Raw genomic sequence first — 27927 nt, 5'->3', positions numbered from 1 at the left:
ATCTCTATCCATCCATCTCTATCCATCCATCCATCTCTATCCATCCATCTCTATCCATCCATCCATCTCTATCCATCCATCCATCTCTATCCATCCATCCATCCATCCATCTCTATCCATCCATCCATCTCTATCCATCTCTATCCATCCATCCATCTCTATCCATCTCTTTCTATCTATCCATCTCTATCCATCCATCTCTATCCATCCATCTCTATCCATCTCTTTCTATCTATCCATCTCTATCCATCCATCTCTATCCATCCATCCATCTCTATCCATCCATCCATCTCTATCCACCTCTATCCATCCATCCATCTCTATCCATCTCTATCCATCCATCCATCTCTATCCATCCATCTCTATCCATCCATCTCTATCCATCCATCCATCTCTATCCATCCATCTCTATCCATCCATCCATCTCTTTCTATCTTCTCTATTAATCTACAATCTCAGTCAATCTATCCATCTCTCAGTCAATCCATTTCTATCAATCCATCCTCTATCAATTGGCCGACTATATCAGTCAATCCTACTCTACCAATCTATCCATTTCTAATTATCAATCTATGAATCCATCTCTATCAATCTACCATCTCTCAATCCTACTCTACCAACTCTATGAGACTTGCCATTTTGGTTCTCTATCCCTCCAGAGACACCCTGGTGCCCCCACTGCTTGAGAGGGGCTGCCAGAGACCCTGAATGGTTAGGTTGACTTTAACATAGGTCACTACTTCAGATCGAAGCAGGAACAGATCCAGAACCACCTGACCTTGGGCTGGGTGTGCCATGTGGCTTTGCCAATAGTGGACAACCGTGGTTCTAAATCTCATCCTAGGCGATTCAAAACTTGAGAATCGCCGCCCACCCCTCAAATGGAACAGCCGTGGGAATAAGGTGACTGCGCCAGTCAGTGATGTCACTAGAGCGGATCTACAGGCCCAAAATGGTGGCAGGAAATTGATGGAAGAAGGCAATCATTTCCTAACCGTATGTACGCGGAGGGGCACGGTGTAGACAGAAAGCATTTCACCAGACTTGCCTTCCCCTTTAACTACCAACGAATGGTCAGCCCCGACAGTCCGATCTGAGCTCACCTTGTAGCTTCCTTCGATGGAAGCGCGGAGACCCGAGGAAGCTGTTCTTGATGGAGTTGAGCCGAGTTCTCCAGGGCACTCCTCCGACCCCTGGGCTGGACGGTGGTGTCGCGTTGGGCGTGCTGGTGGGGCTCTCCTTTGGCGTGTGAACAGGGGTTCCCAGCGGGGTGGGGAGGGGGCTGCCTCTAGGGGAGGGGTGAGGGGTCACCTGTGTGGCAGGGATAGATTTGGCGCCCGTTTTAGTACTTGGGAAAAACCGAGCGGGGGCAGACGGAATGAAGGAGGGTGAAGGGATGGAGGGGTGGTGGGGTGGCGATGGCACAGAAGGATGGCGGCACTGAGGGTTCGGGGAAGGAGAGGTCGCGGCGAGGTTGATAGGGAGAGGGTTGGATTTGATGGCCTGCAATGGCTTCTCGCTTAGGCTGGCCTTGGCCGGCAGCGTTTGTGTCTTGGGGTCAGGCTGGCGGTGGTGGTGTGCTAGTTTCGATTGCCACACGGTGCCGGGCTGGCGAGAGAAGTCCTTACAAGCGTCGCGCTCGGGTGAGGCGGGCGAGAAGCTAAAGACGGGGCTCTGAGGAGGGACAGAGAACTTACGAATGGGCTGAAATGCCATGAGAGGAAAAGTCACGTGAAATGAACAAGAACAAGAACAAGAACAGCAGCTTTCAGCAGCGTCGACAAGAGCACGAGGCGAAAGGATTGCAAAACAAACAGAAATCAACTGAGAACTTTCATAAAATAAAACAGTAACACTTGAGCAAGGGATGTCCCACTGTTTCTGCGTGGCAAGCCAATTATTCCTGGTACTTCCTCCCTCCTCTCCCAAAGGCCCCATCCAGGATAAGGTTCCACTGGACGCCCTCCCGCACCTTGCCACCAGGTAGCCACTCTTCATGAGAGAGAGGAGGCTATTCAACCGCAGACAACATCACAACTAAGCCTGTCCTCAGTTGATGTCCTCTTTCCTGTCGGAGGCAATCAAGGAGTGGGAACTCTGGATTTTTTTTTTCTACTACCCCCCTGCCCGCTCGCTTGCCCAGAGGTGCTGAGGCCAACTGTAGCATTGCCCGGAGTGCAACCGGGGGTAAACACAGGGTGGGAATCGCTGTGGGGGTCCTTCTGGTCTGTACACCACACACTGAGCCATTCGGGCAAGCTCGTGAGATATCATTAAAGGCTCTTCCCAATGCAGCAACAATCCCGTCAGATGAGAATTCCACAAATCCTGACATTATCCAATAACATGGGATGGTCCCTGGCTTCGTCACCTAACCCACGGCCAACTATCAAACCAAGGTTGATGACTTGGTGATGACTATATAAATGCAAGTCTTTCTTTTTTCTTTGACGATTTCCCAGGTTTGGTGGGAGGAGGAAGAGAACCCAAAACAGCGAGACATCCCGGGGTCAAAGTGCACCCAAAAAGCACAATCAGCAAACCTGTCCTGAGACTAATGAAGTGTTCTTGCCATGTGTGTGAGCGGAAAGTGTAGCGACACCCTGTAACACAGACTCACACTGGGGGCAGTGTAGTGACACATCCTGTAACACAGACTCACACTGGGGGCAGTGTAGTGACACCCTGTAACACAGACTCACGCTGGGGGCGGTGTAGTGACACATCGTGTAACACAGACTCACACTGGGGGCGGTGTAGTGACACACCCTGTAACACAGACTCACACTGGGGGCAGTGTAGCGACACCCTGTAACACAGACTCACACTGGGGGCGGTGTAGTGACACCTTGTAACACAGACTCACACTGGGGGCGGTGTAGTGACACACCCTGTAACACAGACTCACACTGGGGGCGGTGTAGTGACACACCCTGTAACACAGACTCACACTGGGGGCGGTGTAGTGACACACCCTGTAACACAGACTCACACTGGGGGCGGTGTAGTGACACACCCTGTAACACAGACTCACACTGGGGGCGGTGTAGTGACACCCTGTAACACAGACTCACACTGGGGGCGGTGTAGTGACACACCCTGTAACACAGACTCACACTGGGGGCGGTGTAGTGACACACCGTGTAACACAGACTCACACTGGGGGCAGTGTAGTGACACACCCTGTAACACAGACTCACACTGGGGGCGGTGTAGTGACACCCTGTAACACAGACTCACACTGGGGGCGGTGTAGTGACACCCTGTAACACAGACTCACACTGGGGGCGGTGTAGTGACACACCCTGTAACACAGACTCACACTGGGGGCGGTGTAGTGACACACCCTGTAACACAGACTCACACTGGGGGCGGTGTAGCGACACCCTGTAACACAGACTCACACTGGGGGCGGTGTAGTGACACACCCTGTAACACAGACTCACACTGGGGGCGGTGTAGTGACACACCCTGTAACACAGACTCACACCGGGGGCGGTGTAGCGACACACCCTGTAACACAGACTCACACTGGGGGCGGTGTAGTGACACACCCTGTAACACAGACTCACACTGGGGGCGGTGTAGTGACACACCCTGTAACACAGACTCACACCGGGAGCGGTGTAGTGACACACCCTGTAACACAGACTCACACTGGGGGCGGTGTAGTGACACACCCTGTAGCACAGACTCACACTGGGGGCGGTGTAGTGACACACCCTGTAACACAGACTCACACTGGGGGCGGTGTAGTGACACCCTGTAACACAGACTCGCACTGCGGGCGGTGTAGTGACACCCTGTAACACAGACTCACACTGGGGGCGGTGTAGTGACACCCTGTAACACAGACTCACACCGGGGGCGGTGTAGTGACACACCCTGTAACACAGACTCACACTGGGGGCGGTGTAGCGACACCCTGTAACACAGACTCACACTGGGGGCGGTGTGGTGACACACCCTGTAACACAGACTCACACTGGGGGCGGTGTAATGACACCCTGTAACACAGACTCACACTGGGGGCGGTGTAGTGACACACCCTGTAACACAGACTCACACTCGGGGCAGTAACACCCTGTAACACAGACTCACACTGGGGGCGGTGTAGCGACACACCCTGTAACACAGACTCACACTGGGGGCGGTGTAGTGACACACCCTGTAACACAGACTCACACTGGGGGCGGTGTGGTGACACACCCTGTAACACAGACTCACACTGGGGGCGGTGTAGTGACACACTGTAACAGACTCACACTGGGGGCGGTGTAATGACACCCTGTAACACAGACTCACACTGGGGGCGGTGTAGTGACACACCCTGTAACACAGACTCACACTGGGGGCGGTGTAGTGACACACTGTAACAGACTCACACTGGGGGCGGTGTAGTGACACACCCTGTAACACAGACTCACACTGGGGGCGGTGTAGTGACACACCCTGTAACACAGACTCACACTGGGGGCGGTGTAGTGACACACCCTGTAACACAGACTCACACTGGGGGCGGTGTAGAGACACACCCTGTAACACAGACTCACACTGGGGGCGGTGTAGTGACACACCCTGTAACACAGACTCACACTGGGGGCGGTGTAGTGACACACCCTGTAACACAGACTCACACTGGGGGCGGTGTAGCGACACACTCTGTAACACAGACTCACACTGGGGGCGGTGTAGCGACACACCCTGTAACACAGACTCACACTGGGGGCGGTGTAGCGACACACCCTGTAACACAGACTCACACTGGGGGCGGTGTAGCGACACCCTGTAACACAGACTCACACTGGGGGCGGTGTAGCGACACCCTGTAACACAGACTCCCACTGGGGGCGGTGTAGCGACACCCTGTAACACAGACTCACACTGGGGGCGGTGTAGTGACACCCTGTAACACAGACTCACACTGGGGGTGGTGTAGTGACACACCCTGTAACACAGACTCACACTGGGGGCGGTGTAGTGACACCCTGTAACACAGACTCACACTGGGGGCGGTGTAGCGACACACCCTGTAACACAGACTCACACTGGGGGCGGTGTAGTGACACACCCTGTAACACAGACTCACACTGGGGGCGGTGTAGTGACACCCTGTAACACAGACTCACACTGGGGGTGGTGTAGTGACACACCCTGTAACACAGACTCACACTGGGGGCGGTGTAGTGACACCCTGTAACACAGACTCACACTGGGGGCGGTGTAGCGACACACCCTGTAACACAGACTCACACTGGGGGCGGTGTAGTGACCCACCCTGTAACACAGACTCACACTGGGGGCGGTGTAGCGACACACCCTGTAACACAGACTCACACTCGGGGCAGTAACACCCTGTAACACAGACTCACACTGGGGGCGGTGTAGCGACACCCTGTAACACAGACTCACACTGGGGGCGGTGTAGTGACACACCCTGTAACACAGACTCACACTGGGGGCGCTGTAGCGACACACCCTGTAACACAGACTCACACTCGGGGCAGTAACACCCTGTAACACAGACTCACACTGGGGGCGGTGTAGCGACACCCTGTAACACAGACTCACACTGGGGGCGGTGTAGTGACACACCCTGTAACACAGACTCACACTGGGGGCGGTGTAGTGACACACCCTGTAACACAGACTCACACTCGGGGCAGTAACACTGTAACACAGACTCACACTGGGGGCGGTGTAGTGACACACCCTGTAACACAGACTCACACTGGGGGCGGTGTAGCCCATTGTAGACCCGCCTGTTTTTCATCCCTTTCCTTGCTCCGACTCCCTCACAGTTCATGAACTATTAGGATTGATCCTAAATGTCGGCTAAATTGAGGCATGCCACATTTTGTTTCCCTCCTATATTTCGGTAAACATTTGCGCTCATTAGCTGAGGGATGTCTGTGCTGGGGAATGTGCTCACCCACGCATGGGCTGGCCCAATTTAAGCCAATCAGGATAGGGGCGGAAGCATGGGCAACAACAACACCATTTACATAGCACCTTTACCATAGTAAAACATCCCAAGGTGCTTCACGTGTGTGATTATCAAATGGAATTTGATACCGAGCCACGTAAGGAGATATTAGGGCAAGTTGGTCAAACAGATAGGTTTTGAGGACCGTCTTAAAGGAGGAGAGCGGTGGAGGGGTTTAGGGAGGGAATTCCAGAGCTTAGGTCCCAGGCAGCGGAAGGCACGGCCGCCAATGGTGGAGCGATTAAAATCGGGGATTTGCAGGAGGCCAGAATTGGAGGAGCGCAGAGATCTCGGAGCGGCATGGCGGAGCTTTGACCCTGAACACGATTCCTTCCGCTGAGAAAATCGGCCGGGGGGGAGAGAGTGGCAATGACCAACCTGCCATGTACTTCCAGCGGTTTTATGTCAACAGGAGAACCAAGGCTGGAAATCACAGCACACAGCGAGAAAACCCCAGAGTAAATGCACTGGGCGATCTCAGTGCTGCAGTGCCACTCATCACCTGCTGGTGTCGCTGTTGGCAATGCTGGCTCCACAAAGCTCAGCAGCGCCCCCCAATGGGCAACTGGAGTTGCTGCAACTATTAGCAAACAGCTCAATCTTTCAAATAGAGAGATCTCCTGTCAGATATGGCCAAGCATTCTGAAAAAGGGACTCTATCTGAAATATTAATCTAGTTTTTCAGACGCAAAGAGGTCAGCCGTGCGTTCTCCAGTAATTTTTTTTTTTACTTCAGATTTCCAGCATTCCCAGTTTTGGTTTTCCATCGGTAACCCAGGAGAGATTCTGTTTGTGAAATACAATGGGCACTAAATTGTTATCAGTGTAGAGAGGTCTGTAATCAACGGTTCGATCCCTTAAGACAGGAACTCATGCCTGGGTATATAACGTGCATGTTGTTGCTGGGTGGACTGCTTGTTTTACAATTCAGTCAATCCCGGAGAATGTGGGCAGACTTAGTTGTACAAGTGGGGCAAGAGTTAAACCTTCTCGAAGGTACTTTAACTTTTAGAGGGTAATCTTGTTGAGGCAAAGATTGGCACCAACTTGTGGAGTAATGACCTCAAGTGCGAACAATATAGTGACTTGGGGGGGAAAATTCGGTATCGCCCATTTTGGGGCGCTAATATCAGCTGGGTGCAAAGTTTAGCGCCCAGCGCTAATTATCGCCTCCGACTGCAAAATTCACCTCTATCGGCCCTGGAGGTGATTGGAGCGCTAAATCAGGCGCTACACACCTCTCTTAAGGCGCTAACGTCAGGGGGAGCGAGGCGCTACCTCAGAACGCTACCGAAGCTCAGGCGATGTCCGTTACCATGGAAGCCAGACAGACTGGTGCTGTCCAGTTCTTAAAAGGGAGGGGCCACCTTGCTGGCCAGCCAATCCCTGCTCATTGCAGCCTTGAATCTCAGCCTGAAGAGACCTCAAAAGCAATTGTGTTGGAAGCACTAATGGATAGGCCCAGGGAAAGAGCTCGGCACTTAGGAACCTCAAAAGTGGTGCCGAGGACCAAAACGCCTTGGGACAGTGTTAAAACCAAAAATGTTGCCAACAAGAAAAGGCAGGAAGCGCCCGCCTTTAAATAGCGCTCCCCCAGTCCCTTCCCGACTTGAAAACGTTCCCCTCTACTTGTCGTTCCTAGCGGCAGGCGCTAAAGCAGGGGGCGCAACTCAATATCCGGTCTGGGGCGTTGCACGCTTGACTGACGTCACAATCTGCGGGCGCAGGAGATCGTGGCGGTACTGTTTAGCGCCGCCGCAGGATGACTGGTCAATTTCGCGAGCGGCGCTAAATGCGCTGCGCCCGGGTGCTAAATTCCTAGTGCCCCGTTAGCGCCCCCCGGAGGCACTAACGGGAGGCACTAACCATTGCAATCCAGTTTCCGCTACGCGAATGACGGCACCGTGCTGAGTAATACGCCATTGCACTCCACAACTGCAACAAGTACTCCAGATCTTGTCTTTCCACAGGTGAGAGGCACCTTTGATTTGGCACAATTAAAGGAATCATCCTCATGGCTAAGATTCAAATTCAGGCCACCTGCAACCCTTAGTGGATGACAGCCCATAGTCAGCTGCTGGAGGTCAGGTTATGACCTAGTGAACTTGCAAGGTGATGCCCTATGGCCTCTGCTGAACTAGGGCCTCCTGTATCTCAGCCAATGGCCATTCTTCATGTCTGAGCCTAGATTTTAGGCGGCGGCTGTCTATTCCACTGTGACGGCATCACAGGTTCTCATTCGATGGCCACAAATTTTCCAGAAAGGGTATCCGACAGCAATCGGGAGCGGGAATCCTGGATAATTATTAACCACACCACCCCCCCGCCCGCCGCACCCAAGGTCAGAGGTCAGTTGTAACGTCCCAACTGCTAACTGACGGAGGACCAAACCAAACTTTACCCCACTGACCCATTGGGATTAGGGACAGGGAGGGGTGTCCGTGCTTTAACATCTGGTGTGTAAGCCACACCTTCACATGTCGGGGGTGTGAATTATCTGTTTTTACTGAGGACCGACAGTAAAAATAAGGAGCCTCTTACAGGGGGATTGGACTCGCCCCCGTGGTTAAGGTTACCTCACGGTGTGCCTGAAAGCTCGCTCGCACCGAGCTCTGCTCACCCTAGAATGCTAGTCGAACGCAGAAGACAAGCAGCACCTGCCGCACGGTGTTCCCCTGGCCAGACTCTGGGGGGAGGTCAAATGTCAGCTGGTTTCTGAATGGGCGCCCCGAAACCGCTGCCCGAATGAAGCTTTCCGCGCGGGGTCAGGGGTCATGCCTCTGCCTGGTACGTGGATCCACGGCGCGGGATCCCTGGCTGCTTTGAACCCTCTTGTGAGGCAGGGGGGGAGATGATGCCAATTGTAGCCCCACTCCCACCAACTGCTGCCCCAGTTGTGATTGAACCAGGCACCTCTGGGTTTCAGTGGCTTGTAGGAATGTGCGCGTAAGAGTGTATATGGCATTGTATGCATCTATCTGTGTGTGTCTGCATTGTGTGTGTACCTATGCATGTGGGCATAGTCTGTGTCTATATGTGTGCTCGTTTACATGTGTATGTACCGGCGGATGGCCTGTGTCAGCCCGTATGTCAGTGTGCGTGCACCTGTGTGTCTGAGTATACACTGACCCATGCCTGTAAGCTGATGCGTACATTAACAGAGCCGCCACCTTAGCAGAGCTACGCACATCTACACGAGGCTAGCACATGCCCAACTCACACTTACCCTGGGGCTGCTGAGTGGGCTGGAGGAGAGGCCACACGAGGCTCCACTGACTGACCGAGACCTGAGCCAAGAGAAAACAAACATGTCACTCGGGTACACACTGGACACAGGCCCGGAGACAGGAAGAGACAGAGAGAGAAAGAGCGAGGGAGAGAGAGAGATAGAGAAAGAGACAGAGACAGAGAAAGAGGAAGAGAGACAGAAAGAGAGAGAAGGCAAAAGAGAGAGAGAGGAAGAGAGAGAGAGGAAGACAGAGAAAGCATGGAGACTGTCGGAGGTGCTGTCTTTCGAATGAGATGTTAAGCTGAGGTCCCGTCTGCCCTCTCTGATAGACGTAAATAGATCCCAGGTCATTATTCGAAGAGGAGCAGGGGAGTTCGCCTGGTTTCTGACCAATGTTTATACAATCAACGTCACTAAAACAGGAAATCAGGTCGTGGAGACGTCTTGGCAACGGTACCACCAGAATTGCTAGGCCCGCAGCTACTACTTTCACAGAGGCCCCTTGCTGTACGGAAGCTGGGAAAACTCTGCTTCTTAAAAAGACAGTTGCTGGCCTTCTCTCGCTGCGGACGGGGGGCGGGGGGGGGGGGTAACAAGAAAAGGCGCAGGAACCGTGCTGAATACCAGCTGGGCCAACCTCCAGGCCAGGCAGGCTGTAAATGGAAGCCCAGAGGCGCATCAAGTGTGCTGAAGGCCACAGGTGAAGGGCGGGTAGGCCGCAGCGGTCCCTGAGCCATACCGTTGGTTGCGCATCACCCCATGACACTTCCTTTGCCACTCCCACATGCCATCTTTTTAAAAAATTCATTTTTATGGGATGTGGGCGTCGCTGGCAAGGCCCAGCATTTATTGGCCATCCCTAACTGCCCCTTGAGAAGGTGGTGGTCAACCAGGGAATATCATAAAGACACAGCCATCATCTCCTCACTACAATCGCTTACAATTCTTCCTCCATCCCCCATTTCTCTGGGGAGGGGGAGAGGGAATAAACATGGGGCTGTATTTTCCGATACCTACGGGTGTCTACGTGCTGTGTACACACCTGGAGGGACATCGGAAATGCCGGTTTCAGGCATGCACAGCCTTTTTTTCCACTTATCATTTAAAAATAATTTTAAAAAGGTAAGTTTATTTTTAGCCTCGTAAAAAACTTTAATTATTATTTTTTTTTGATTTAATTTTTGTTTAAAATATTTAATTTGTAATTTTAACTAATTTTAAAAATGTGATGTTTTTAAAAATTTATTTAATGTTTTACTGTGTTTTTGGGGTGATCTCCATTCATATATTTGACGGGTCTATCTGTCAAGTGTATGAAGGGAATTTCCTTTCTCCTATTGGCTCCCCATGGCCCACGTGATCCCAGGAACGCGCGAACCGCCTGCGCCCTCGGGATACGTGGGCCCTGCGCATTTCGAGTTGGAGAGGCCCAGGAGCGGAACAATACGCACCTCGGGAGCCCTCAGGTAAGTGCGTAGATTTTTTTTGCAGATCGGAGGCCTCCGCACGCGGGAAGCCTCCGATCGGGAAATACGGCCCATGATTTTTTTTTTTGGTCGAGGACTTGTGCGGATTCCCCGCTGAAAGTTCCGGAAGCTTTTACAAAGTGTGGTGTATGTGCCTTTAAGAGCAATTGTGGTGTATGTGCCTTTAAGAGCCCCAGGTGTGCGTAATGCCGGTAATTGCCACTTGGGCTATATAAGCCTGTGTATTGTGTATATCCTTTAGAACCCCCCCCAGACTTGCTTAGTAAATACCTATGAACCAACTCCTGTCTTCAGTGTCTTTATCTACACACGGACACTACAGTGGCGACGAAGTGGAAACGGACTTACCTGCAATTCGGCAGCACCTCAAGGACATCGATTCCTCCAGCGTCCAGAAGACTCAAGGAAGTAATAGAAACTGTGGTTTCACCAGCTGGCCAAGCTGGTGGCAGGTACTGCGCTAATCCTTCCTGGGCGTCAGGCTGGGGCTCCAGCGGCGGGCTCTACAGCTGAGACAGGCAGCGAAATCGGAGGCAAGCAATAACGGACTGGGAGGGTGCACTCGGGAGACAGCCGGCGCGGCAAGCAGGTCAGCGTTTAGACCTCCGTCGGGAACGAGTCTCCAACAGTGAATAAACGGAAACCACAGTAAAACAGCGTTGTTATCGGTAGCAGCGGCGGGAAAGCGCAGGAAGCGCCATATCGTTGCTACAGAGAGAAAAAAAAAAAAAGCGCGGGAAGCGCCATATCTTTTTTTGAAATGCCTAAGTCTGGCAATATTGATGCTTTTGATAATGAAACAGAGCCTAACTTTGGCAATATTGATGTTTTTGATAACAAGATAGAGGATTGGACCACATATGTAGAAAGAGTGGAGGTGTTTTGCACCGCAAATGGAATAGAAGATGAAAAAAAAGCTTCAGTGCTTCTGGATCTAATGGGCGCAGAAACATACAAGCTGTTACGCAACTTAATCACTCCAGCCGAACCGATGGACAAGAATTTTGAGGAGATTGTTGATACCCTACACTGCCAATTCGAGGCAGGACTGGCAGATTCTCTGCAAGACAAATTCATCTGCGATCCCCTAAGTGTAGAAACACAAAAAAAAGGTATCTTCTGGAAAAGATTTAACACTGGACAAGGCTTTCAGTGCAATAGGAGCGGCAAAGATACAGCAAAGGCTACAGGACTTCGGCACCCATGAAATGACACGGGGTTTCGAGAGATGTTATCGCTGCGGCAGATCCAACCATGACCAGAGGGATTGCTGGTTCAAAGAAAAAGCATGCAGGCGATGCGGAAAGATGGGACACATTCCACGTGTATGCCGATCTGAAAATAAAAAATCCACTAACGGGAAAAGAATCAATAAGGAAAAGCACAGAAAGGTACAAATAATGACGGACAGTAGCTCCAAAGACCAGAAGAGCGATAGCGACTCCGGGAACAAGAGACTAAGCTCTCTCAAATTACATAATGTAATTGCCAATGAAGATTACCAGACCATTTGGGTTACCCTCATAATAGCAGGGTCCCCAGTTAAAATGGAGCTAGATACAGGATCAGCTCTAACCGTAATAAATCGACGAGATTACGAGAGGCTATTTTCGCATATACCTCTAAAAGACACATCCATTATCTTAAAAACATATACGGGGCAGAAAGTATACCCCAAAGGAAAAATAAAGGTGCCTGTGGTATACAACGGCAAAGAAATACAAAAGTTGTATTTATACATTCTACAAGATGGTGGTCCACCGTTGTTGGGACGTGAATGGATAAGGAAGATACGTTTAGACTAGCACTCCATTCAGGCACTGACGGTGACCAGTAATGAAAAAAACAATGATGACATCATACCTGAACGATTAAAAGACATCTTGGCCAACGCCAAAGAAGTGTTTCAAGAGAAACTAGGAACCTTGAAAGGCATCACCGCCTCAATAAAAGTGGAAGATGCAGCAATTCCAAAATTTTTTAAGGCAAGACCGGTGCCATACGCAATACGTCCGGCAGTCGAGGCAGAGCTGGAGAATTTGGAAAAGGCAGGCGTATTATCCAAAATAGATTGGAGCGAATGGGCAACACCCATCGTTCCAGTCATGAAAAAAACATTGAAAAATAACTCTGAGGAACAGAGAAAAATTCGCATCTGTGGGGACTTTAAGGTGACTGTAAACCCGGTCCTTCACACGGTACAGTATCCTCTTCCGAGGATAGAAGATATTTTCGCCTCACTATCCGGAGGAAAACGTTTCACAAAAATTGACTTGGCACAGGCATATCTACAGATGGAGGTTGAGGAGACCTCTAAAGTATCTCACAATAAACACACACAAAGGCCTGTACCAGTACAATCGACTGGTTTTTGGAGTAGCATCAGCTCCAGCTATCTGGCAAAGAGCTATGGAGCAAGTCCTGCAAGGGATTCCGGGGACTCCATGTTACCTAGATGACATCCTTATAACAGGAGAAAACGACAACGAGCACCTTGCCAATTTGGAGCAGGTGCTCACTAGGCTGAAAGAACGGGGCCTACGAGCAAATCGCCCCAAGTGCGAATTTTTCCAAAATCAGATCATATTGTGGCCACATAATTAATAAGGAAGGGTTGCATAAGTCACCTGAAAAAAATTGAAGCAGTTATAAAAGCCCCAGCACCTGAAAATGTTTCACAATTGAGGTCATTCCTGGGATTAATAAGTTCGGTAAAAATTTATGATAGTAATTTATCAACTATTCTACACCCTCTTAATGATCTTCTACACACAGGAGTGATTTGGAAATGGAACGAAGACTGTAAACGTGCCTTCCATAAATGTAAAGACTTAATCACATCCGAGAAAGTTTTGGCTCATTACAACCCATCACTACCAATCAGACTGGCGTGCGATGCATCCCCTTACGGCATAGGAGCGGTATTGTCCCATAGATTCCCTGATGGCTCGGAACGGCCGATAGCTTTTGCGTCACGCTCATTGAACTCAGCTGAGTGTAACTATTCCCAGATAGACAGGGAAGCACTCAGCCTGGTATGGGGAGTGAAGAAATTCAACCATTACCTACACGGACAAAAATTTACCTTGCTGACTGACCATCAACCCCTCATCTCCATATTCAACCCTAAGAAAGGTGTCCCCATTATGACGGCACAAAGACTACAGAGGTGGTCCTTTTTTCTAGGGGCACACCAATACAACATTGAATACAAAGGGTCAAAACAGCATGGGAATGCTGACGGTTTATCGCGCCTGCCGTTGCCAACGATAGAAGAGGCACCTACAGTAGACCCAGTAGAGATATTCCACTCTACCATAGTGGAATGTCTACCGGTGACAAATTCTGCCATTGAAAGGGAGACCAGAAATGACCCTACTCTCTCACGGGTCTACGATTTAACAATGAAGGGATGGCCAGCACATGGCGAACCACTGTTGCCAGCATTCTCGCAAAGAAGAGAACAGCTGTCAGTGTGCCGAGGAACCTTGATGTGTGGATCCAGAGTGGTGATTCCACCCAAACTCCAGGATAAAGTGCTAAAGGAGCTTCACGAGGGGCATCTGGGTGGAGTGAAAATGAAGAACCTAGCTAGGGCATTTGTATGGTGGCCAGGTATCGATGGAGACATCGAAGACATGACCAAGAGCTGCCTAGGATGCCAGAAGGTCCAAAATGCTCCGCCACAGGCCCCTCTACATCCATGGGAATGGCCCTCATCTCCCTGGCAAAGGGTGTACATCGACTTTGCTGGTCCATTTATGGACTCAATGTTCTTAATCGCAGTTGATGCACACTCCAAGTGGCCGGAGGTAATAAAGATGTCCTCCACCACCACGGAAAAAACCATCACAGTATTAAGGACCATATTTGCCAGGAATGGGCTGCCGGAACAGATATGTTCTGATAATGGACCGCAATTTGTGTCCGAAGAATTCAGAAAGTTCTTAAAGAACAATGGGGTAAAGCACTACACGTCCGCCCCATACCATCCCGCCACCAATGGATTGGCTGAAAGGTTTGTCCAGACCTTTAAGAAGGCCATAAAGGCCATGGGTAATGAAGACATAAAACTTCAGCACAAGGTGGATAACTTCTTATTTGCATATAGGAATGCAACACATATGGTTACAAACCAAACTCCCGCCATGATGTTCTACAATAGAAACCTAAGATGCCGGCTGGATTTGGTCAAGCCCAACATCCAAAGGGACGTGGAGAACCGGCAGTTTCAGGGCATGAATGAAAGGCCAACTAGGGCCTTCCAGATAGGCCAACCGGTTTTGGCCCGGGACTACCGTACCGAGAAATAGCAGCCTGGAACTATCTGCACACGACTAGGACCACTGATGTATACCGTGGACATCGGAGAAAGCATAATAAGGCGCCATGCTGACCAAATCATCAAGTCATCCGAAAAGGGACAACCTACACCACCACGCTATACATCTAACGATGAAGTAGAGATACCCATATCTACCTCCGATCCGGTGATACTGGAACCCGATGAACCCGACACTGGCCTTCAAGCCGAATCAGCCTTACCAGAAGAACCTACTACACCACCAGAAACTACTACACCCCCGAGGCGTTATCCGGACCGAGTCAGGAAGCCTCCTGAGAGACTAACTTATAATTAATTAATACAGCAATGTATATTATTTTGCATATAACATGTAATTAATAATTACTTAAAATATGATGTACTAGTTAGCTAGAAGGGGAGGAATTGTGGTGTATGTGCCTTTAAGAGCCCCAGGTGTGCGTAATGCCGGTAATTGCCACTTGGGCTATATAAGCCTGTGTATTGTGTATATCCTTTAGAATCCCCCCCCCAGACTTGCTTAGTAAATACCTATGAACCAACTCCTGTCTTCAGTGTCTTTATCTACACACGGACACTACACAAAGCGTCTTGAGTTTGAATTGTAAACGTGGCACCATTACCCCACTGACCCATTGGGATCAGGACAGGGAGGCGGATAGTGTCTGTGCTCGAGTACCTGGTGTATAAGCCGCACCTTCACGTAGTGGGTGCGAATTATACGTTATAACTGAGGATGTGGCTGTAGAATAGGGAGCCTCTTGCAGGTAGGATTTTATTCAGAGTGTACTCGCCCCCCCCCCCCGGGTAAGGGGAAGTGGGGGGGGCGGGGGGGGGGGGAAGAAGCCTACTTTGAAAGGGCCCAAGGACGCCGCGCCACTCCCGCCCACTCCGCCCGACAGACCCCTGCGCCCCGCTGACGTGGGCGGCAAACCTTCCCGCGAGCAGACCTACCGCTGGCTGTGCTGGGCCACGTCGATGGCACGTCGCGCGGGTACCGGAGATCCACCATCTGTCACGCTCAGCACCTCCATCGACTTCCTCTCCGGCCGTCGCTTGCCATGGCGGTTCAGCATGGGCGAGTCGACCCGCTTCCGAGGAGGGTCTTTGGAGAGAAAGAGAAACAAAAAACAAAACAACCAATAGACGATAATCCGTCCCAAGCCTGCAGACTAGGCCCCGTTGTCTTCAGGGGCTTTTTCACTGTCTTTATTCTCCCTGTTTTCCTTTCTGCTGTTAGGCCACTTCCCACCATGCCACCTCCTCCGGGCAGGACTAGCGCACGGTTTGGTTGTTGAATCGGTTCCCCGGCCTCCACCAGTGCTGCTCCCTGATGATCTGAGAAGAGAGTGTGCAGCAAACTCCCAGAGTTGCTGCTCCAACAACGTGCATTTATATAGCACCTTTCCCAAAACAAGCGCTCTACTCGGAGCTCCGACACGGCAAGAGAGCCCCAGGTGGGCAGAGGAAACACTTCAAGGACAGCCTCAAAGCCTCTTTGAAAAAGTGCAACATCCCCACCGACACCTGGGAATCCCTGGCCCAAGACCGCACAAAGTGGAGGAGAAGCATCCGGGAAGGCGCCGAACACCTCGCTGGGAGCAAGCGGAAGCCAAACGCAAACAGCGGAAGGAGCGCACATCAACCCAAGCACCCCACCCGCCCGCCCCTTCAACCACTGTCTGCCCCTTCAAACACTGTCTGCCCCACCTGTGACAGAGACTGTAGGTCCCGCATTGGACTCATCAGTCACCTGAGAACTCATTTTTAGTGTGGAAGCAAGTCATCCTCGGTTCCGAGGGACTGCCTAAGAAGAAGAAGAGGAAGCACCTTTAACATAGGAAAACGTCCCAAGGCGCATCACAGGAGAGATTATCAAACAAAATTTATCACCGACGCACATATGGAGACATTAGGGCAGATGACCAAAAGCTTGGTCAGAGGTAGGTTTTAAGGAGCGTCTTTAAAGTAGGAGAGAGAGGCGGAGAGGTTTAGGGAGGGAATTCCAGAGCTTAGGGCCCAGGCAGCTGAAGGCACGGCCACCAATGGTGGAGCGATGGAAATCGGGGATGTGCAAGGGACCAGAACTGGAGGAGCGCAGAGATCTTGGAGGGTTGTGGGGCTGGAGGAGGTTACAGAGATGGGGGGGGGGGGGGGGGCGAGGCCAGGGTCAATGTTCCCGATCACTATCAGGTGATTCCTGTAGGAAAGTGAATGCTGGGTGAGGACAGGGTCAGGCTGGGATGTGATGCCCAGCATGGTGGAATAGTATCATTGTTGAGGCTCACATGTGAAGAATAGTCACCAGTGCGAGACACCATCCCCGCCCCCCTCCCGGAGGGTGATCAGCACCAGAGTAGGAGCAAACACTGGGGAATAACAATCCAGAGGGAATGCTCTGGGACTTACCAATGTCATTGCGCGGCGGTAAATCCTCGTCTTCGCAGCTCGGATACCGCTCTTTCCTGTCTAGCAACAGGAAGTAGATCATTTTCTCCTGATTTTCCCTGGGCGAGAGAAGAGTGAGAAATGTCGATAAAGGCATTGGTTAATAAATGGTTAATCCGGGCAGCACAGCGAGGCTCCTGTACTGCCATTCTCTGCTGTATTGGTGTTGCTGACAAAACCTAGGTGAAAGGTCGAGGCCCTCGGAGCAGGACACCAGGCTTGAAAGAAGTAGGAGAGACCTGAAGCAAACGAAAATGTAGCTGGGTTTTTGAAAGTCTGTGGATTGTTGGAGGAAGGGAAGGGCGAGGGGATTAAGGAGTGGGGCAATATTTTGGGTCTATGGTGTACAATGCTGTTGGTTTGTTTCTTTTGGTCACAGTACACAGGGCATTATAAAACCAGGTTCACTTGTACAGATGGCCCAGCTTGCAAACCCAGAATATAGACATTGGGGGGGATTTTGCTGGCACTCAGGGGGCGGATTTGGAGGCGGGACTGCTGGCAAAATTGCAAAGATTGACAGTGGGTCCCGAACTCGCTGTCAACCCGCCTCCATACAATCTTCCCAAGTGTCGGGTCCCCGATTTGCGCAGCTGTCATCTGTTTTATCCTAAGGAGAGAGTCACTGGAGAGCCTGGGTGCAAGGGCTCACCTTTTAACAGTGATTGGCAGTGTTTGCAGCACCTCAATGCTGTCAAATATTGTAAAACCATCTGTCAAAAAAAAATGTTGTGTCTCCTTTAAGAAAACTGGCAGATGACGCATCATCAACTGACATCATCTGACACCGGCTTTCTCTTAATTGGCCGGCAAGCCCGCAGGGTGGGCTTAACAAGGCCAATTGACGTAAAATTACTTCTGTGCATCAGGCGCCGTTGGGAGGCGGGATCGGAACCCGGAAGGCAGCTGACCCACTCCCAGCTCGCACCGAAATGTAAGATCGCGGCCATAGTGTCTGGCCAGATGCTCAGGAGAGGAGCCAAGCCATTCCGTTCAAATACTAGTGTCTTCCGGGTTTTCTTTGTTCCAGGGATGCGGGATGACAGTTACTGGAGAAAGCTGGGGTTGTTCTCCTTTGAGCAGACAAGACTAAGAGGAGATTTAATAGAGGTGTTTAAAATCATGAAGGGTTTAGACAGAGTAAATAAAGAGAAACTGTTTCCAATGACTGAAGGATCGATAAGCAGAGGGCAGAGATTTAAGATGATCAGCAAAAGAACAAGAGGAAAAACTTATTCATGCAACGAGTGGATGGGATTTGGAATACACTGCCTGATAGGATGGTGGATAAAGATTCAATCGTAGCCTTCAAAGGGGAATTGGATAAATACTTGAAATAGAAAAAATGACAGATTTCACTGCGCTATTTGAAGAAGAGCAGGAAGTTCTCCCACAGTCATGGCCAACATTCTTCCCTCCAAAGCAACGCAGATTGGGTGGACACTCATTTATATGCTGTGTGGAACCTTGCTGTGCACAAAATGGCTGCTGCATTTGCCCATCCACAGTTGGATAGAAAGAAAAGACTTGCATTTCTATAGCGCCTTTCGCGACCTCAGGACGTCTCAAAGTGCTTTACAGCCAATGAAGTACTTTTGCTGTTGTAATGTAGGAGACGCAGCGGCCAATTTGCGCACAGCAAGACCCCACAAGCAGCAATGAAATAAATGACCAGATAATCTGTTTTTTAGTGATGTTGATTGAGGGATAAATATTGGCCAGGACGCCGGGGAGAACGTCCCCCGCTCTTCTTCAAAATAGCGCCATGGGATCTTTTACGTCCGCCTGAAAGAGCAGACGGGGCCTCGGCTTAACGTCTTATTCTGAAAGATGGCACCTCCGACAGTGCAGCACTGCACCAGGAGCGTCAAGATTTTTGTGCAACAACTTCTCTACGAGTAAAAAGCCAAGGAGGAAGCTACTTACTCCTCAAATAGGAGATCCTGCTTCAGCTTGTTCTTGTCCCGAAAACAGCCGAGTGAGTTCATACTGTCCAGGACGTCTGGGTCGATGTCACTCACTGACTGTAGCCTGCGAATCATCACTTTCCGTGCTGTCGGCTGCTCCGGTTCCGGCTCGTTCTTCCCGCCTCTGAAACGACACATGGACACCTTCAGGACCACTCGGACAGGCCCGGTTAGAACGTTTCAGCAGCCAATCGAGTTCAAAACCTACGTTTTTAGACTCGCAACCCGAAAAGGTCACGAGTTCACGTTGACGAGTTGACGTTTTTAAAAAAAAAGGAACCACACAAACTGACGTCAACCTACCACTCGTACCCCCCATCCGGCCCACACATGGCGCAAGTCCCCCCCATCACTATGTCCTTGGCTCTTACTGCCTAGCCAGCCGCCATCTTCTCAGGGCAACGAGGAACAGGAAATAAACGTGGCCCACATCCTGAGGTCAAATTAGATAAGCATTGCTCCTCCTCTGGTAGCTCATCGTGCAATGGTGTCCCACAAACCAGCCAAGTCTACTCTTGCCATCCTGCTCTATCCTAGTTTTATTGATCTTGCTGCCTCTGGCTTCTATTAGCAACGAGCTGGGGGTAGGACAGGATGGGGCTTAGCTGTGATGCCCACCATAATCCAATAGCTTACTAACACACACACACACACTGTCTGGGCTCATAGATGACGAATAGTTCAGGGATGCTGGTGGCATCAGAGGAACGATACTCCGGCAAGGAGTCAGTGCCCACACAAGAGGAGAGGGGGAAAAAGAACATCACTATCAATTTTAGGAGGCTTATTTCCTCAGTTCTAGGAATTAATTATTGCCGCCAGGGATGGCGGGGTGGGATATGGGCTCCTGCTACTTTACTCCCCCCCTCAGGATGTGTCTGATCTAGTCAGGAGGAGGCGATGGGTGAGGTCCAGAGGTCTCCTCACAGCAAGACAGGTGGGAACCAACGGGCAAAGAAGCCCCCTCTCCAGCACCTCCTTAGAAAGAAGCACCCACTATTCTCACAACAATAAGTGCACTCCCAGAGGCAGAGGGAATCTAGAGACAGGAGAAAAGTACTGCAAAGAAAGGAAGAAAATGGATCCGTCACTGACATTTGCACCCTGGCGTCTGAGAACCAGGACCAGGAGGATTAAAATCTGGCTGTGAGGTTGGCCAGTCTCAGTCTAGCTCACCCTGGACATGGAGCCACAGGACGCAAAAATAACCCGCCCCTGGTTCAGCACTAAATCGGCAATCTCAGTCAGAGAGGATGGGAGCAGGGAAAAGCCATACTGGTGAAGTCTGAGGCTTGAGCTTGCCTGAGACACATTGCCATGTCTACTACCTGTAGTGCAGTGTGTACTTACTGATACCAGGAGTGCTTCTGAATCTGTTCCAGCTATGGGCAGCGGGCAGGTTGTGGAGGAGAGAGAGAAAGGAAAGGCGTTTAATAAGAGAATGCAGAATAGACATTTCCAGTTATAGAGAAAACTGAGATCGTAAATGCGCCAAACACCAGCCATGCATGAGAGAGGGAAAACCCGAAAATAGTGATAACCCTCCCCGAGAGGGTAACAGTGATACCCCTCCACGATGGGGTAACACTGATAACCTCCCCAATGGGTAACTCTGATAACCCTCCCCAATGGGGTAACTGATAACCTCCCCAATGGGTAACTCTGATAACCCTCCCCAATGGGGTAACACTGATACCCCTTCCCGGTGTTAATGGAGAATACATTGGCGTGGAATCAGGTCCTGCTGGACTGGGTATGGGGCTGGGGTACTGACCACGAGGCGTTTCTCTGCATCCACTTCGATCATGCCTCGTAGTAAATTCTGGCAGTCGGGAGGAATAAAGTGCGGCATATGGAAGACACCTCGTTTCACTTTCTCTAACAGCTGCCGTAAGTTGTCATCATCGAACGGCAACGCTCCCTGCGGAAAAACAGAGGGAATGGTCACTGTACCCCACACCGCATTAGTGACCATGTCTGTACCCCACTCCGCATTAATGACCATGTCTGTACCCCACACCGCATTAGTGACCATGTCTGTACCCCACACAGCATTAGTGACCATGTCTGTACCCCACACAGCATTAGTGACCATGTCTGTACCCCACACAGCATTAGTGACCATGTCTGTACCCCACTCCACATTAATGACCATGTCTGTACCCCACTCCGCATCAGTGACCACGTCTGTACCCCACTCCGCATCACCGACCATGTCTGTACCCCACTCCGCATTAATGACCATGTCTGTACCCCACTCCGCATTAGTGACCACGTCTGTACCCCACTCCGCATCAGTGACCACGTCTGTACCCCACTCCGCATTAGTGACCACGTCTGTACCCCACTCCGCATTAATGACCACGTCTGTACCCCACTCCACACCAGTGAGCATGTCTGTACCCCACTCCGCATTAGTGACCACGTCTGTACCCCACTCCGCATCAGTGACCATGTCTGTACCCCACTCCACATCAGTGAGCATGTCTGTACCCCACTGCGCATTAGTGACCATGTCTGTACCCCACTCCGCATTAGTGACCACGCCTGTACCCCACTCCGCATCAGTGACCATGTCTGTACCCCACTCCGCATCAGTGACCATGTCTGTATCCCGCTCCGCATTAGTGACCATGTCTGTACCCCACTCCGCATTAGTGACCATATCTGTACCCCACTCCGCATTAGTGACCATGTCTGTACCACACTCCGCATCACCGACCATGTCTGTACCCCACTCCGCATTAGTGACCATGTCTGTACCCCACTCCGCATTAGTGACCACGTCTGTACCCCACTCCGCATTAGTGACCATGTCTGTACCCCACTCCGCATCAGTGACCATGTCTGTATCCCGCTCCGCATTAGTGACCATGTCTGTACCCCACTCCGCATCACCGACCATGTCTGTACCCCACTCCGCATTAGTGACCATGTCTGTACCCCACTCCGCATCACCGACCATGTCTGTACCCCACTCCGCATCACCGACCATATCTGTACCCCACTCCGCATTAGTGACCATGTCTGTACCACACTCCGCATCACCGACCATGTCTGTACCTCTACCACTAACCCATTTGCATTCTAGTTCAATTATTAACCTAAGGCCTCTCACTAATGTCCAACACCCCACCTTCCGCGTTGTGGGCCATGTAGACTGCTGCTTTACCCGTTGCTGGTGTCTGGGCCTACGGCTCTTGGGAGATATGTTTCTTGCTTAGCCTGCAGCACGGGGGCCCCTTCTCCCTCTCAGCACAACAGGCTTCAATACCGTGTTGGCTGCTCTGTGGGGGGTGGGGGGGTGGTGTCAAGGCATGTAATGAATCCTCCAGGAATACGTCCAACTAGAGCTGGCAACCGGACCGTTAGGATCCAAGTCTTCTCTCTGGCTTGGCTGTCGGGGATCCCGTGTCAATCGAGTCTGGGGGCCACAGCATGAATTTGGGACTAAACGTGCATCTCAGAAGAGGCCACAGGACGGGAGCTAGAAGAATGGTGCATTAGGCAGTTCTCTTCGAGAGTGGGGCTGAGACACGTTGTTGGGGCAGAGTAGGGCAGGGGAAGGGTTGGAGGAGGATGGATTTACTTTGCATCTAACCATGCTATACCTGAACTGGGAGTACTTGATGCTGGCACTTGATGCTTGAAATGGAAAAGGTTCCAACCCCCCGGCATCATATCGATTAACCCAGAATCCAGAAGGGTCTGGATACAAATTGCAAGTTGCCATTGGTCAAGGGAGGACGATTCCTGCAACCAACGGCACCAGCTCCTGGCTGGCTTGTTGGGAAATGGGAGTAGGCGAGCAGGCCTGAGCTGGCATTTAAGGCTCTGATTTCTTACCACCAAAAGTGCAAAGAGTATCACACCACAGCTCCACACGTCCGCCCGGCGACCGTCATACTTCTCTCCCTACGAACAGGAAACAGAGAAGTCAACGAAGCGTTCACGCGCTGCGGCCATTCACCAGAACGTTGCCTCATTGCGTCAGCCGCAGTACGTATAAGGAAGTACATTTGAGGGGATTGGGTCGTGTAAGTTTTGCTGTCGCATCAGTACGCTAAACAAACCCAGTTAACAGAACCATGATAAAAACAGAAATATCTAATTTAAGAAATAACCTTACCCTAATGACTTCTGGACAGGCATAATGTGGAGAACTGCAAAAAAAAAGGAAAGGTGTAGAGAACTGTTAGGTGCATCGCAACAAGAGGCCTTCATCCTCACTTCTCCCTCCTGGCAGGACCTTTTGAAGTCCTAGGCCTAGAAATTCAGTATAGCCACGTTTGGGGCGCTACAGCCGGGCGGCCGCTAAAATTTGCGCCCGGCGCAACTTTGCCGATATTCAGTGGCATCGCCCCAAGAGGTTGCTGCTGCGCTAAAACAGGCGATGCACGACTATCATTAGGCGCTAAGCCGGCGGCCCGGGGCGATACCCCCGAGGGCGGGCGCAGCGCAGGTGTGGCGAGTTGCTGATTGACGGCAGACACTCTGGCGCCGGTGAGCTCTTAAAGGGGGAGGGTGGATTTGTTTGCCTGCCACGCCCTGCACACTGCAGCCCTGAAGCAAGGCCTGACCACTGCTGCTTGATCTGTACAACGCCCAGGACTATGGAGAAGGCCAGGGAGAGAGCGCAGCGCTTCAGCGACGGTGACCTGAGGGTGCTGGTTGGCGCAGTGGAGCGCAGGCGCCATGTTCTGTTCCCTAAAGGTGGCAGGAGGCCGCTGCCCAGCGCCTATCGGAAAGCCTGGAGGGAGGTGTCAAACAGGGTGACCTCCAACAGCGTGGTTGCCAGGACTCCTGTGCAATGCCGAAAAAAGTTCAACGACCTCACTCGGGTTGTCAGGGTGAGTACCCTTTCCAGTGTCCTCCTCATCCCTGCATGTGCACCTCAGTTTATGGGCAAAGGGACCTGAAAGCCCTAATGCCCAGCCCTCATCCAGCAGCTATGGGACTGTCATGAAAATCACTTGCACATTCAGCACTTTACACACTGTAAAAGCTATTCGACCATGGGAGGCAGTACAGCCAAGATCAGGGCTTCACACTGTCAGGGCTAGTCCACCATGGGAGGCAGTGCAGACAAGATCAGGGCTTCACACTGTACTTAGAGGCCGTCCTTTCTCTTGCAGGGCAAGGTGGCGCACAACCGAAGGCAGCAGCGTGAAACCGGGGGAGGCCATCCTGACCTCAAACAGCTCTCCGACCTGGACCAGCGTGTGGAGTGCATTATGTCCGGCCAGCTGATTGGCCCCGTCGCCAGTGGAGATGCCAACCCTGTTGTGGGCCCCAGTGGTAAGGGCATCACCTTTTTGACCTATCTCTTTCCACTTGCGACTCAGAACAGCATCCTTTGCCACTGTCGGCCCAATGCAGTGCATAGCAGCACTCATGCCTCCCTCGCTGCCGCCCTGTCCTCACTCTAAAGCAACTCTTGTGCCTCCCTGCTTTCAGATGGTGAATCGCCAGGTGAGGAGGCAAGCCCTCAAGCTGGCACTGTGAGTGAATCGGAGGGCGAGGAGGAGGAAGAGGAAGAGGAAGCCGGACCATCAGTGCCACCCTCAGCCGAGGCAGCCCATGGCGATGATGGGGACACGTCTTCCCTGGAGGGGAGCCGGGGGGAAGGGTCGGAGGAGAGTGAAGCTCCGGGGCCCAGCGGCCTGCAGCAACGCGGGAGGGGTGGGGAAGCTTGGCGGCCTTCTCCCCGGAGGGTGAGTGCGGCCTCCAGTCCTGCTACGGTGAGCGCAGAGGAGGTGCGGCTCCTAGAGGAAATGGCCGCCCAGGCTGAGCGCAGGCACACTGAGCTCATGGCTGCAGTGGCAAGGATGCCTGACTCCATAGAGTCACTGGCAAGGAGTGCTCAGGAATTCGGGGCAACACAGGCCAGGAGTCTGCAAGAATTCAGTGCAGTACAGGCAAGGAGTCTGCAGGACTTCGCGGCAGCACAGGCGGCTTCCAGCCAAGTGCTCAGTCGTGCCGTGCATTCACTGGCTGGTCTGATGCAGACACAGATCAGGGCCACACGGGCACTAACTAAATCTTTAGCCGCCGCTAAATCTTTACTGAAGTTGGGGAGAGGCGCAGATCGCGCTGCGCCCGGCCGCTAGCCGCCTAGCGCCCCACATCTCCTCCTTCTAAGGCGCTAGCGGCTGGCGCAAACAACTGCATTTCTAGGCCTATATCCCTGGAAGTGCAGTGTATTAATGTCCTAGGCCAGGAAGTAGGAACCATCAGTGTCTTGACTGGCCTCGAGCTGACCTTCAAACGCCCATAACCTTTCCATCACCAGGGCTGCCCGCCTCTTTCTACAACAGCATCTTTCATTCATCTTGTATCCCCACGCGCGTCACAGCCGTGGCTCGGTGGGTAGCACTCTTGCCTCTTAAATCAGAAGGTCATGGGTTCAGGTCCCCCTACCAAGAGACTTGACCACAATAATCTAGTCCAACACCCCCAGAGTGCCGTCTTTCGGATGAGACGTTAAACTGAGGCCCCGTCTGCCCTCTCAGGTGGATGTAAAAGATGCCATGGCAATATTTCGAAGAAGAGCAGGGGGAGTTCTCCCCCGTGTCCTGGCCAATATTTATCCCTTCACTAAAGCAGATCAATCTGATTGTTTTTCATTGCTGTTTGTGGGACCTTGCTGTGTGAAAATTGGCTGCCACGTTGCATACGTTACAACAGTGACTACATTTCAAAAAAAGTACTTCACTTGCATTTCACGACCTCAGGACATCCCAAAGCTCTTTACAGCCAATGAGGTACTTTTTGAAGATAGTCGCTGTTGTAATGTAGGAAACGTGGCAGCCAATTTGTGCACAGCAAGCTCCCACAAACATCAATGTGATAATGACCAGATAATCTGTTTTAGTGGTGTTGGTTGAGGGATAAATATTGGCCTCAGGACAAGGCTATGAAACAAAGTGAATTGTATTTTCAGACTGCCTCTTACCCACAGCTGGTCTCTAGTAGACTATCGCCGACCTGCAGTGAAGCCATTCCAAAATCCGCAATCCGGATGTTATTCTTCTCATCCAGGAGTAGGTTCTCTGGTTTCAGGTCTCTGTGGCTGCAAAGCAATCAAAGGTGAGTTAAAATGAACGATTGAACCAAGTGGGGTATCTGAGTCACGAGGCATCTGAGACACATGGAGTATCTGAGCCTTGTTTGATATCTGAGTCTTGTTTGGTATCTCAGCCTTGTTTGGTATCTGAGACATGTTTGGTAACTCAGCCTTGTTTGATATCTGAGGCAGGTTTGATATCTAAGCCTTGTGAGGTATCTCAGCCTTGTTTGGTATCTCAGCCTTGTTTGGTATCTCAGCCTTGTGAGGTATCTCAGCCTTGTGTCAGTCAGTGCTTTTGTGTCTGAAAAGTCAGATGACAGCCTGCACTTCGTTGACATAGGAGACAAAAAGCAAGTTCTGCTCAATAATAAAGGAAAATTGAAGTCTCTGCAGATCGACCTAATTTTACAGTCTGAGGCACGAGGTATCTGAGCCTTGTGACGTATCTGAACTTGTGAGGTATCTGAGTCGGGGGTCTCTGAGTTTAAAAGGGATTGACAGTCTTGCATGTTCGAGGCGTTCCAGTGCATCGGATGGGGGGTTGCAAAGAACGTTTGAGCACCGGAGGCTTGGAGAATTGGACAGTGTTAGAGTGTCAAGGGGAAAATGAGAGCATTTGAGGTATCCCAGGTCCCTGGCAATACCTTTCCAGTACTAGCCACTAGGAGCTGCACAAGAGAATCTCTCCCACTCAGTTTCCCCTTCATCCTGTGGCTTGGTGTCTGGTCCCCATTCAGTGGCTACCAGCAAAGGCAGGGAAGAGGCCAGGACCTCATCATCTGGGGATTCAAGGATACGATGCTGCTTCCAAGTGGTCCGCGGTGCCGCAGTTTGGAGCTCCAACATATCCCAGCATCATACTGCTTCCCCATGAATTAGACAGCACAACTGAGGCCAGCTAACATTTCAGCAGGCAAGTGATGATCAAATAGAATCACACAGCACAGAAAGATGCCATTCGGCCCAGCGTGCCTGTGCCGGCTCCAGGAAAGAGCCATCCAATTAGTCCCGCTCATCCTGCTCTTTCCCCATAGCTCTGCAATTATTTTCCCTTTTCAAGTATATATTCACACATTTCCCTTTTGAAAGTTACTATTGAATCTGCTTCCACCGCCCTTTCAGGCAGCGCGTTCCCGATCACAACAACTCGCTGCGTTAAAACACTTTCTCGCCATCGCCCCTCATCTGGTTCTTTTGCCAATTATCTTAAATCTGTGTCCTCTGGTTACCGACCCTCCTGCCAGCGGAAACAGTTTCTACATATCCACTCTTATCAAAAACCCTTGTGATTTTGAACACCTCTATTCAGATTCCAAGCCAGCACTTCCAGGGTTAACCCTGGCTGTTGATGGCCTCTCTGTTGGTGCTGATGTGAGATGAGATTACATTAGAGCTGCTCGTGGGGCTCCAAGCCTCC

The 27927-nt window shown here is 51.3% G+C and overlaps 1 protein-coding gene across 1 annotated transcript in view; it reads right to left on the bottom strand.

Moving 5' to 3' along the window:
- Window positions 1-27927, bottom strand: part of LOC147099494 (serine/threonine-protein kinase BRSK2-like) — a 191057-nt gene that overhangs the window by 11115 nt on the left and 152015 nt on the right. Inside the window, exons 5-14 of the mRNA XM_085969685.1 lie at window positions 26397-26513; window positions 23571-23604; window positions 23288-23356; window positions 21216-21362; window positions 20792-20823; window positions 19401-19565; window positions 17436-17533; window positions 15981-16131; window positions 9213-9273; window positions 1104-1704 (exon numbers count right to left, since the gene is read on the bottom strand). Coding sequence (XP_085825811.1) covers window positions 1104-1704; window positions 9213-9273; window positions 15981-16131; window positions 17436-17533; window positions 19401-19565; window positions 20792-20823; window positions 21216-21362; window positions 23288-23356; window positions 23571-23604; window positions 26397-26513 — 1475 coding nt within the window. The remainder of the gene's footprint in view (window positions 1-1103; window positions 1705-9212; window positions 9274-15980; window positions 16132-17435; window positions 17534-19400; window positions 19566-20791; window positions 20824-21215; window positions 21363-23287; window positions 23357-23570; window positions 23605-26396; window positions 26514-27927) is intronic.

This window comes from Somniosus microcephalus, chromosome 28, assembly GCF_052327205.1.
Source record: "Somniosus microcephalus isolate GS21.2 chromosome 28, FLI_Smic_1.0, whole genome shotgun sequence".
Classification (NCBI taxonomy): Eukaryota; Metazoa; Chordata; class Chondrichthyes; order Squaliformes; family Somniosidae; genus Somniosus; species Somniosus microcephalus.
The sequence above is the reverse complement of the archived record's forward strand: the minus strand, read 5'-3'. Positions and strand labels throughout refer to the sequence as shown.